This window comes from Myotis davidii, unplaced genomic scaffold (genome assembly GCF_000327345.1).
Source record: "Myotis davidii unplaced genomic scaffold, ASM32734v1 scaffold143, whole genome shotgun sequence".
Taxonomy (NCBI): Eukaryota; Metazoa; Chordata; class Mammalia; order Chiroptera; family Vespertilionidae; genus Myotis; species Myotis davidii.
The window spans coordinates 8766623-8779761 of NW_006294876.1; the positions used below are offsets into that span (position 1 = coordinate 8766623).

At 47.1% G+C, this 13139-nt stretch overlaps 1 protein-coding gene across 1 annotated transcript in view; it reads left to right on the forward strand.

The window, feature by feature from the left end:
• The window catches only part of CCL28 (chemokine (C-C motif) ligand 28), a 16837-nt gene extending 6634 nt beyond the window's left edge, over positions 1-10203 (forward strand). Inside the window, exons 3-4 of the mRNA XM_006769489.2 lie at positions 8918-9044; positions 9158-10203. Coding sequence (XP_006769552.1) covers positions 8918-9044; positions 9158-9371 — 341 coding nt within the window. The 3' untranslated portion in view covers positions 9372-10203. The remainder of the gene's footprint in view (positions 1-8917; positions 9045-9157) is intronic.
• Positions 10204-13139: the final 2936 nt, after the last annotated feature.

Sequence of the window (13139 nt, forward strand, 5' to 3'; positions counted from 1 at the left end):
TTTCTCTCCAGAGCCTGGTGCAGGAGAAGTGCCCTGGCTTGAGCCAGGAAAACTCTCTCCCTGCAATGTCTCTCTAGCGCCCTCTGCCGACAAAGTGCAACGGCACGACAGCAGGCGAAGGAAACGTCTTTCAGGGGCCCGTCTTCATTTTAATTTCACAGAATTGGCCATAGGATGACTTTGAAGTGGAGGGGCAATACATCCACACATCCCACAGGCACCGAATAGACACGCGGGTGCCTACTGTGGGGCAGGGACTGTGCTGCATGTTGGCCTCCGGATGTGTTTTTTTCTGTTTGTGTCCACTTATTGGGTATGTACTATTCGTCACTCCTGGTCTAAGCACTTAAGTGTACAAACTCATGCAATCTTCACAGCAACCCTGTAAAGTAGTGCTATTACCCATCCCTAATATTACAGACAAAGAAACGGAGACACAGAGAATTAAGTAACTCACCCAGCATCAGCTAGTATGTGGCAGAGCCAGGAATCGAACCTGGTTGTCTGTCTCCATTTGCTCAACTGTGCGGTCACACCTCTCAGTGTATCTCTGCGGCCCCGAATCACGCACCCCCTTCTGGGCTACCCCCTGGCCACTCCCGTGTCCATGCTGTGGGCCAAGAGGCTTCATATTAAGGTAAAGAAAAACCCTCATCACTCTCCATTACCCAAACATTATCCCAGGTTCCAGAAAGCACAAGGGAGGACTTCATTTGGGCTTAGCATTTCGTGCATCATGGCGTGGTGAGTCCTTCCTGCCTGCTTGGTGGCAGCAAAGGACACCTTTCTTTGTAGGCATCCATGTGTGACGTGTGACATGTCTCCATAAGGCATGAAGTCCACCAGAATGGGGAAGTGTGTCTCTGACCAGCCACATTCGGCTCATTGTGTTTATTTATGCACTGCCCTTCTTAAACTGCAGTCATAGACTTGAGATATACTGCCAGCAGCCAAGTGAACTTTTCTTAATTTTTTTTTAAAAAAATCTTTCTTTTTTTAAAATATATTTTATTGATTTTTTACAGAGAGGAATAGAGAGTCAGAAACATCGATCAGCTACCTCCTGCACATTCCCCACTGGGAATGTGCCCACAACCAGAGTACATGACCTTGACCGGAATCGAACCTGGGACCCTTGAGTCCACAGGCTGACACTCTATCCACTGAGCCAAAACCGTTAGGTCAAGTGAACTTTTCTTATCATGTCTTCTTTACCCTGGGAGTCCTTTCTCCAGCAATGGCAGTGTCTTTGCCCTGTTTTCAAGTTGCTGTGCCCTTTATACGAGTGCATTTCCGATAAGTCCCTGACTGATGCCATTGCTGCAGCTCTGGGGACCACACGTGAGTAGCAAGAGATTGTGCAATATATCTAAGGAAGAGAGGAAGCTGGTTTACGTCTCTACGGTAACAGGATCCATTTCCTAAAACCCAGAAACGAATTTTTATACCCCAGGTTTGATGTGTAGTGCCTTAGAGTTCCTCTTAATATGTCTTGAACACAGACCTCTCTAAGGCCTTTAGTGACCAAGGGTTAGGGGCGGGGCTGGGGGTGAAGGGGATTAACTGACAGAACCAAATCAGGGACAGTCATGGCAAGTCACTCATTCCACTTAATACTGGAAACCACAAGGATAACAACTCAGAACCAACAGAATCGATAACAATAACACCATAGTTAGTAAGACAAATAGTAATGCGTTTCATGAGATACTAATATTTTTAAAACATTAAGTATAATGGACAGATAATTTATTTTATATTGAGTTGACCCCTAATTGCTTGAGGGTAGAGAGATGGTATGTTTCTAAAAGGCACTATTTGGTACATAAGACCTTGATAATCTTTTTCTCTTAAAAGAATGAAAAAATATTCAAATGGCATTAAAAGCCTTAAACAAGGTAAAATGAGACATACAGGACTACAACATAACTTGGTTCAGCCCAAGAGACATTTACGTAGCATTAACTGTAGACTCTGTGCAGTGGTGTGGGTAGAAAGATGTCCTGAGGGAGTCTTAAAAGACACTCATATTGACCCTTAATTTTATATATAGGAAAGCCAGGGAAGCCAGGGGACCACAGGTTCATGTGGAGAATGGGCAAAACTGGGAGAAAGGAGGCAACTGGGGAGCTCAGTAGGCCCAGAGCCAACGAATGAGGTCTTGAACTTGGGCAGTGGAGGAGGGATGAAAAGGGAGAGGCAAATCTGAGCAATGTTCAGGAAGTAAAACTACAGGAGTTTGTGGCAGGCTGTGGGTGCAGGAGGTTGGAATGACATGCGGGTTTTTGGCTTGGGTGACTGTAAATGATGGTTAAATGAGATGAGGAAAGGGGTGAAGTTAAAGCGGCAGGAGAGAATGTCTTCAGTTGAGCACTTATTAGGTTAGGGGAGCCTGTGAGATAGCCAAGTGCATGTTGAACAGCAGTTGGATGTATGTCAGGGTCTTGGGGTAGAGGTTAAAGTAGACAAAGATATTTTGAAGTTACTGACAAAGCAGGAGAAGATATAGATGGGGAAAAAAAGTAGAAAGTCATGGATGGAGCTTTGAGAAATGCTAATTATGAGGAGTGGACCAAGGAGAGGGGATGGACTGGCAGATGTTACCCACGAAGCCTGCTGCCTGCTTGCACTGGCCCCTGACATTATGATGGTCTGATCCCCCCTCCCACAACCAGTTTTGGTCTTGCCTGACAGTCATGACAGGTTTCTCCCATGATTCCCCAACCCAAACGTTCTTGGTAATTCTGAACTTGTGGGTCCTAGAGAAGAGCCCTTCCCCTCTAAGAATCAGGGCGAGGTGGATTGATAGGGTAGAGAGGCTGGTACCCCACACGGTCAGGGGCCCTACTGCTGGGCAGGTGCTGCGAACCCACTCCCCGCCCTCTGGTGCTCACCTTCGTCCCCCAGAGGACTGGCCTTAGCCAGCAGGTGCTGCTCTCATAGATCCCCTGTCAGGGAACTGTTGGGCTGACACTCTGGGTGTCCTTCCCAAAGCAAAGGGGCATTTGGGGAGAGTTAGGGGAGGGGTGGGGATAGGGTGGGGGGTGAGGGGATCAGCCTCACAACAAACCTCAGCTCTTTGCGTGTTCATACCTCTGGGCCCGCTGCTTTGTCAAGCCCGCTCTGCAATACCTCTCTCTTATTCGCAATGATTTTCTCACATTCCCCTCTCGGGAACCCCTACTGCATCAGTAAGGGTAAATTCCTGTGTGGATTCCTGTTTTAGGACAAAAGCAGGTTCTTTCCTTGGGGTTCCTGGCCTCCTGCAATGGTGGCGTTCAAGGTGGAAGTTTTTGTAGAAAGGCTTAGTTTTCCGAATTCCTTATCAGCTTGCTTCCACAAACAAGGAAACGTATCATATGAATAAAAACGATGTCAATGCAGAAGAAATGTCTACTAATTCCGTTTTCAACTGTACTGCCTCTGCGAAATCTCTCCAGTGTGGAAATCAGAGAAAGTTGCTGACCTTTCTTTAAAAAAGGAAATATTCTGACTGAAGACTGCATGAGAAAACCTCTAGGGGGCGACATTGTCCAAAAGAACCCTCCCATTGTCCAAAAGCCACCCTGATACCATTCTTCATTGCTTAACTCCTCAAGAACTTTCAAAGGATTCTAGCCTTACACGTATTTCGGAATTCCTCGTTAGGGCACCAGTCACATCTGCCAACATGACTACTTCTCGAATTGATGTCAGCACTCGGACAACTCAAACTCTTAAACACACAGAAAGCCATTGACTTATGACTCAGAAAGCCATTTCCTCTTTTATGGTTTCCTGGGTCACAAGCCGGCAGTGGTCTGTGTATGAGCTCTTTGAAGCTAGTAACTCTTGGTCTTCCTACCTCCATCCCTAGCATAGTGACTCACACAGAAGAAGTCATCGATATATATCGATATAGCTAGTGATGCGCTCTGTAAGAATTCACATAGTGATTCTTATATGTGAACACATGGATTAAACTCCCAAATTTGGGGGGATATTAAAACAGTTTGACTGGGAGAATAAGCAGCACAGCGTAGCTAGAGGGGAAAAAACCAATTAGTTTGAGGAAATAAATGTATTAATAAGTGTAAGGACAACCAAAGTGCTGTTCTCCTCTAGCATTTTTTATAAAGTTAAAATATAATTCACCTACCATAAAATTCACCATGGAGTGGTTTTCAGTGCCTTCGCTGAATTATGCAATCGTCACCTCTAATTCCAGCACATTTCATAGCCCCCAAAAGAGACCCCGTTCCTGTAAGCAGTCACTCCCCACTCCCATTCCAGCCCCTGGACACCACTGGTCCACCTTCTGTTGCTATGGACCTGCCTGTTCTGGACACTTCATATAAACGGAGTCAGGCAGTATGTGGCTCTTTGAATGTGGCTTCTGCCCCTTATGATCCCACCACACGGTGAACGCCTGTCAACATGTCAGCTGTGCTGTGATTACTTGTTTAACTGCCTTCCTCCCTCGAGGGCAGACTACTATGCCCGGTTTACTTCTCATGCAGTGTTCAGGGCTGGCACAGAGGGGCCCTCGATGCCTGTTTGCTGAACGAACGATGCTTTTCCTATTCCAGGGAAACTGGTTGGGTGGCGTTGGGTGCGCCTTACACACACTCCTTACACCTGTAACAGCTCGGAAAGTTCTTACTGGCTCTAGATTGAGAGGGAAGCGGAGAGATCCCTGCAGCATGAAATAGCTTGCCCGGGCAATGTCAACATTTTCCTTTCTTGGGCTGCCGCAGGCCGGGGTGTCACCAACTGAGAACCGAAGGGAGGCTGAGCCGAACTTAACAATTTATTTGTCTTATGTGGGTGTATTCCAACTACATCTATTCATTTAAATGCATGGTTTAGTAGTCATTGGAGACATACATTTTTGTAAATGAATTCGTGTAGATACATAATTAACGCCTACTTGGAGGTTGTATGTATGTGTTCATTCCCTGAGAATTGAGGTATAGATATCCTGGGCTGCAGCGAGGTTGTCACTGATTTATATCAAGCTGAGATTCTGTTCTGAACGGAGCAGCACTGAGCTGTGAGGACAGGCGGGTGGGGGAGCAGGTGCAAGTCTTTCTTTCTGGAGGGAGAGAGCTCCAGTGAACGTGACACAGATCGTCCTTGAGGGTCTGGGTCCAAGGTCAAGGCACTTTCGCCAGGCCCCGGACAAGGCCTGAAGGCACTGCCAGCCTGCTCCTCGGACTGTCGTGGGTAAGAATCTTGCCAGAGGAGACTTGTCCCTGTTTAAGACACCAGATTCCTCAAATGTGACTCAGATTCTGTGAGATAAACAGTCTCTGTTCTCTTCCACACCAGGGTTCTGGGTATGAAGTTCCTGCTACTAGGAATGTTCCTCCCCCCGCCCCCCTTTCAACCAGTGAATGCTGACCCCTCCTCCAAAACTGAGTCCAAACTTCACGTCCTTTGATGCCTCCCTGCCGTAGACCAATTCCAGCATGTCATAATTTCAAGAGTTTCAGCAATAGCTTGATGAAACTTGGTGACTCAACAGGGTTGAGTCACACATGTAGTCAGCTGTTGGGAATGGCTAAAGGCATTTCCCCAAACCTGAATAGAAAACTGATTGTGGCTGCCAGACGGTTAAAGGGCATCTTAATCTACATGTTATTGCCTCCTACTGGCCAAACGCCTGAACAGCCGTAGGCTATTCCCCAAACTGACAATAGACTCTGTACCCTTTGAAACCTTACCCTTTGAAGTGTATTATCTCCACCTTGCCTTAGGACAAATTGTGTTAATAAAAGCAAGGGTTCTAGACAAGGAGGGAGTCTTCAGTTCCTTTCGCTGAAGGTCCTCTGACCCCCCAATGCCTTTCAAAATTATATCTCGTCTCCAGATTCTTTATTAGTCTCTGGATTCCTATGTCATCTACTCACAGCCCCTTTTCCAGATTCCTGAACCCTTCTTGATGCTGGGACAAGAACCCCAACACCTCCCATCCTCCCTGGGTGGTGTTCTGTAGTCTTCTGTGTTTCTATAGGATTCGTTCCAACCTGCCTAGCACTGGAAGTTTTAAAAAATCACAGGTATTTCAGGCTAGTTGAAAATGTGTCCCCTTTCTAGAAGTAGTCTTTTCTGATAAATTGGGGCTAAATATTTCCACATCTTTTCCTCTGTGTGTGTATGTATATTTTTAATGAAGATGGAATCATTTGTAGTTCTTATACTGAAATTTGCTTTTTGTACTTAATCAATTATGGAATTCGTGTGTTAACATATATAGACCTATCTCATCCTTATAATGTACCATTATGCATTTAACTACTGGTAGACACACAGATGGTCTCTGATGTTTTGCTCTAGGGAATGCCTGTGCCCCTGTCTTTATGCTTGTGGGAGCCCCAGAAGCACAGATTTGAGAAGTGCAGTTACAGTGCGCCATTGTGGCTATTCCCTGAACATTTAGTTCCAAGAGTGTCTCCTCTACCACAGCCTCTTGAGGACAGGGACATACTGTTTTATGTATTTTTTGTATCCCCCAGTGAGTATCATTGTGCCTGGAACTGTCAGGTGAATGTTTATTGAATAATTAAATGGATAGTCCTAGCTGGTTTGGCTCAGTGGATAGAGTGTCGGCCTGCGAACTGAAGGGTCCCGGATTCGATTCTGGTCAAGGGCATATGCTGGGGTTGCAGGCTCGAGGCAGCTGATCAACGATTCTCTCTCATCATTGATCTCTCTCTCTCTCTCTCTCTCTCTCTCTCTCCCTCTCTCCATTCCTCTCTGAAATCAATAAAAATATATTTAAAAAAGTTAAATGAATAGATGAATGAACGGCAGTGGAAAACTTTGGCGCCCAGAGAGCGAGTCACCTCGATATCCTCATTTCACGTCCTCTCCACCCATCGCTGTGGGGAGCCCGTCTCCCTGTGACCGGAGCATGGACTCGGAGGTCATCTCCCCGCCCGAGGGCAGGCGCTTCTATTGCTTCCAGCTGACACCATAGCGCGGCTTAAATCATTTCTTTCAGCCTCTCATTCTAACCTCTGTTTATTACCAGGCTGCACCTGCAGCCTCTTGGTTTTAACTTCAAATTTTTTTAAAAGAAATTACTAGCCCACTGGTTCTCAAGCTTGGCTGCACATGAGAATCACCTGGGAATCTTTTTAAAATCCAAAATCCTGATTTCTGGGCCTCGTCCTCCGGAAATTCTGTTTCTTTGTTATGTGGTGGGGCCACAACATGAATAACAAAGAAACAGAATTTCCGGAGGATGAGGCCCAGACATCAGGATTTTAAAAAGATTCCCAGGTGATTCTCCTGTGCAGCCAAGGTTGAGAACCACTGTGTAACTAGCCACTTGGTGAAATGGGAAGCCCAGGAGAGTGCTATACGCCTGTGGCAGCAGGATCTGCAGACACACACTTAGCAGGGGTGCGATTCCCTTCACATTTGTGTTGCCCCCGTCCCCTTCCCTCTGGGTAAGGTCGGCCCCCCCAGCTTGACTTCTTGCCGCTGTCTCTCCCCACTTTAGTCCATCTTGCTTATCACTGCAGCATGGGTTTTCCTAAAACCCTCCTCCTTTCTCAAATCTTTAATGGTTCCCATTTCATAAAAGCGAAACCTCCGGAGGCTGACATTAGGCCCCCGGGGTGTGCCTCATGCTCCCGTCACTCACCTTCCTAGCTGCCCGATCCAGACAGCGGTCTCTTCTCTACGCCTGTGCTTCCCAGCCTCAGGACTCTTTTTGTTTGTTGGTTTAAAGCAGTGGTCGGCAAGCTCATTAGTCAACAGAACCAAATATCAACGGTACAACGATTGAAATTTTTTAAACTTAAACTATATAGGTAGGTACATTGTTATTAACTTAATTAGGGTACTCCTAAGGCTTAGGAAGGGCCACACTGAAGGGGTCAAAGAGCCGCATGTGGCTCGCGAGCCCAAGTTTGCCAACCACGGGGTATTATATATGTCCCCGCCCCCCACTGACCTCTTCCAGCGGCCCCCTCCCACCCCAGGCCTTCATGGACTCCTGACCATGCACTTGCTTTAGTCTGGATAAGTCTCCATTTTTCTCCAGACAGTGAATCCTTCAGGATTCGGCCAAGTCCTTCCCAGGTGGGGACTTTGAAACCTGCTCCGGGGCCCACATGGGGCTCTCTGCAGAACTGTGTCAACCTGCTTCTTCCACCTTTTACCAAGTCCGCCTGCAGCCCCAGCACATGGCTGTTCGGAGCGGCTGTCCGCTCTTCACTCGGTCTGTGCTTCCTCTGTACTTAGTTTTATCTCCCCCCGTTCAGTGTAGGTTCTGGAAGGCAGAGCCGGGGCCTGTTCGGGTCTGCCACCAAAGCCGCCCGGCGGTCCCTGCCGGCCCCTCACTCAAGTGGATTAACTTTCTGTTTCTCTGGAGTCTTTTTTTTTAAAAACATTCTTTTATTGACTTCAGAGAGGAAGGAAGAAGGAGAGAGAGATAGAAATAGCAATGATGAGCCCTAGCTGGTTGGGCTCAGTAGATAGAGCATCAGCCTGCAGACTGAAAGGTCCCAGGTTCGATTCCAGCCAAGGGCACAAGCCTGGGTTACGGGCTCAATCCCCAGTAGGGGGGGTGCAGGAAGCAGCCAATCAATGATTCTCTCTCATCATTGTTGTTTCTATCTCTCTCTCCCTCCCCTTCCTCTCTGAAATCAATAAAAATATATTTTTTAAAAAAGGAAAAAAAAGAAATATCAATGATGAGAGAGAATCATTGATCGGCTGCCTCCTGCACGCCCCGCACTGGGGATCAAACTCACAACCCAGGCATGTGCCCTGACTGGGAATTGAACCGTGACCTCCTGGTCCAGAGGTCGATGCTCAACCACTGAGCCACACCAGCCAGCCTTTCCGGAGTCTTTAAGATGCGAACCAGGCGGTTGTTCTACAAACTGTAAGGTGTGACATGCTCTTCCTTGTCCTCCTTCAGCCATACTTCCCATCGCCTCCAGCTGCTGCACTGCGGTTTCCCATCACGTCCCCAGGCGGCTGCTGGACAGAGTGCACGCGTGTCGCATCCAGAGAGCGGATGGGGACTGCGACTTGGCGGCGGTCATGTGAGTGCCGGCGGCGGGGAGGCCTGCACCTGCGGGGTCTGCGTGGGCGCGGCCTGGGAGTCAGCATCTCCTTGTTCTTTCTACCCGTGACCTTTCTCTTGCCTCTTTGGCAGCCTCCATGTCAGGCACCGGCGGATCTGTGTCAGCCCGCACAGCCACACTGTTAAGCAGTGGATGAAAAAACAAGCTGCCAAGAAACATGCCAACGGCCACCCTTGCCACACGAAGAAGCACCATGGCAAGAGGCACAGCCAAGGGGCACATCCGGCGAGACCGGGCACGCGGCCCCCAAGCTCCGTGTTGGAGAGCGAGCCAGCGGACCTGTGAACAGATTCCTGCCGGGAATGTGGCCGGGGCTGGGTATGCATTGATCATGGGAATGTTACTTCTTGGGAGCCAAGAGGGCAAAAATCCCAATGATACAGTATGCAAACGTAGCCAATAATACACTCAACTGAGAAATGACATGAAAAGATAATGCAAAACTTCATATAATATTTTAAGAGCACAGCATACAGATACAATTTCTTCAACTTTATACTATAAAGTTGTCCAAACCTACAGAGAACTTGAAAGAATGGTATTATGAATCCCTGCTGTCATCTAGATTAATCATTGTTAATATTTTGCCATACTTGTTTTTCTCTCTATTTTTGTGTGTGTATATAAAACATTATATATGTAAATATATACATTTTTTGGTAAACCACTGGAAAATAACATAAACATTATGATACTTCACGCCTAAATTTATTTTTACTGGTACAATTTGGCATCCCTCAAGAACAAAGACATTTTCTATAGGATCACATTATCAGCTTTATACCAAAAAAAATTACAGTTTCTTATCTATATATTTCATGATCAAATTTCTCCAACTATTTCCAGAATATTTTATATAGTTTTTTTCAATCAATCAATCAAGTTTCACATATTGCATTTAGTCATTATATTTCTTTAGTATATTTTAATCTAGGAAAGTTCCTTTGCTTTTTTTCTTTCTTCCCATGGCATGGATATTTTTTTTAGAAGTCTGTGAGTTTGTTTCCTCATGATCATGCTCAGATTGAACATTTTCAGCAAGAATGCTTCCTGTGTGGATTAGTATATTTCTTCTCATTATTTAGAATTTATAAACATTAAAGCTCATTTTCTACATAGAAAAGTTTTAGCTGAATATCACTTTAAAATACATAGTTTGAATAACCACTGTTGATAATTACCGATGGATAAATTTGATGCTGAAACAAAAAAAAGGGTCTGCTTTGCTCAGGAGCCATCTACCCTGAAGTCAGTTCTGAGGGCTCTCGGGGAAGGTGTGGAATTGGGTCCCATGCGGATGATCTTACTCTCCCTACACACGAGCCTACACCTTGTAACTTCTAACCACCTTCCCACGCTGTGGGTGGATCCTCCTCTGCCTTCCTTGTCCACAGAAGCTTCGGGATGAGAGCCAGACCTGGTTTCATGATCAGCCATTAGATGTCAGGAGCACGTGTCCACCTGGGCAGGTGTCAGGTGTCCTGTGCTGCCCAGCTGGCCAGTCCCAGCAGTGGTGTGGCCCCAATGACTGGGAGGTGAGAAGGGACACACAGAGGTGCTGAGCCTGGTGTAGTCTAAAGTATCGCCAAGCGGCCTTTGTCTAACGCTGCTCATCGACACCAACTTAGCAGGTCATTTATTTGCTCTCGCCAATCATCCTGTGAGCTTTGTATTGCTTTCTCCACTTTTTGGATAAGGAGGCCTCAGAGATGCTAAATAATTTGCCCAGGGTCACACTCACACAGTAAGTGGCAGAGAGAAGCCTTGTGCCCAGAACTTTCCTGTTCTCTTATCGGCCCGGCAGAGGGCCCAGGAAGGTGTGGACACAGAGGTGGGGCAGAGGGAGAGGCGTTCAGATAAAGATCTGTGCACCTAGTGCTCCACAGAGGGCCAGAGGATGCCTGCCATCAGCGTCAGCGTTACCTGCAGCCTGGAAGTAAGCGTGCTGCTACAGGCGTGTTGGTGCTGATACTGGCAGTACCCTCTCCAGAGAGGAAAGCAGGCGCCAACCTGATTTTATTGAATTTCCCAATCGGAGGCAATGGAGAATGTGCACACTATCTATCACCTTGTCTTTGCAACCTGCCTCACCAGGTTCTTCTTTCAACTTAAAGACAGGTTATGTAAGAAAGTCCGCCTTCTTCCGCTTAGCCCCATCATGCGTTTTGTTGTGAGACTCCGATAGCACAGGGGAACTGAGGAAAATGGTTCCTTGGGAACAGCAAGCATCTGTTTCTCACAGTTCTGGGGGCTGGATGTCCAGGGTTCTGGCCTCCGCAGGTTCGGTGTGAGATCAGCGTAGTGAACTGGGGGAGCCGGGATGAGGCCTGTTTGTTAGGACTCTTATCTGTGCCCTTTTGCTCCCAGCGATGGGGATGATGAGGGGGGTGGCGTGTGGTGGGCAGGTGTCGTGTGTGAGCCTGTATGTGACCCAGGAGAGCTGCATCTGTGGAACCCAAGCATGCAGCACCTCCAGCCGGTCTGCGGCCCTGGGTCAGTAAGGCATCGCCCCCTGCACCCCATTATCCTGGGAAAAGCGCAGGCGGGCAGAAGCCATGTCGAATGTATTCCCACCAACATCCTTGTGCCTAGCCCCCGGCCTGGTCCATAGAAGGCGCTCAGTGAATATCTGCGCATAAGAGCTGCTCACATAGAACATGGAATCTGGCATCCAGTAGCCACTCCCCGTGGTGGCAAGCACAGCCACAGAGCTGGTAGACACGAATCTCTCTCTCTAGCTGGTGTTTGGAAAGCTTGGCACTGAGTTCTTAGACTCTTCGGGTGGAGGAGATAGAGAGGAAATATTCTTGTTTCGGGGAATAAAGGTAAGTTGATTTGCAGTCTATTACATGAGACGCCATTTCAGAGATTCGAAGCAGCTGGAAGGTGAGGACTGGAAGCTCTGACTCCTGCAAGGACAGGCCTGAACACGGCTATCGGAACTGGGTGTGGCCCTTCGTACAGTCACCTCATTTTTTTTTAATGTGAGAAATAGCTCCTTAATCCAAAACAGGCTCACTTTACTACCTAGGGGTAAAAGGAGAAACATGGCCCTTATAGTTCCCCAAAGTAAATTTCCAAACCAGGCACATTTCCCCATATGTCAGGTGGAGAAATCCGAGGTGGTGAAGAGAGAGCAGTATATGGAGCAAATATGTTCACAATGACTGCTATGTAAATAATTGAATAAAATATTAGTTTTAAGAGTCTTGTATGAATTTTCTTGGCATTAGCACCTGTTATTTAAACACACACACACCTTTAAAATCGTCAGTGAACCTGTTTTTTTAATAAGCTAACCATTTCTGAAAACGCATGCTATTCCATTTATTTTTATAAACTGAAATCAACTGTAAACGAAGTGGGAGAGTTTCTTATTGGAAAAAATTTCTCCCAAAAGCCTTTTGATAAAGTGGACATTATTTTTGAAAGCTATGTTGACATTTGATTTTCGGTCTGTGCAGCGTTTGTGGCGGAAAAAACCCCTGGGTCCCTCTGGTCAGACAGCCCTCCACTGAAATCCCTGTAAACAAGGTTGGTTTGTTGATCTGCAAACGGTTTCAAAGATCGTTGTTGTGGAGTCAGAGAAGGAGACAGGACAGCAGAAGAATAATCTGGCCCTGGCCGGGGTGGCTCAGTGGGTGGCGCATCATCTGGTGCACCCAGGTTGGGTTCCCCGTCAGGGCACATGCCTGGGTTGTGGGCTTGATCCCCAGTAGGGGGCGTGCAGGAGGCAGCTGATGTTTCTCCCCGCCTCTCTGTCTAAAATCAATTTTTTAAAAAGCATATTTAAGAAAAGAAGAACCATCTCTCTTGGAAGAACTGTGAGAAACAGTCGACCCGTCGCCCGCTGCTGGTTTCGAAGCTGGAGGAAGAGGCCCTGAGCCTGTGAACCTGGGGAGCCTCTAGAAGCCAGAAAGAGCAAGGAAACAGATGGTCCCCCAAAAGGAGCCCGGACCTACTGCCACCTTGAATTGAGCCCAGTGAGACTCATTTCAGACTTCGGAACTCTAGAACTTTAAGATAATAAATTTCTGTTGTTTTAAGTCATTA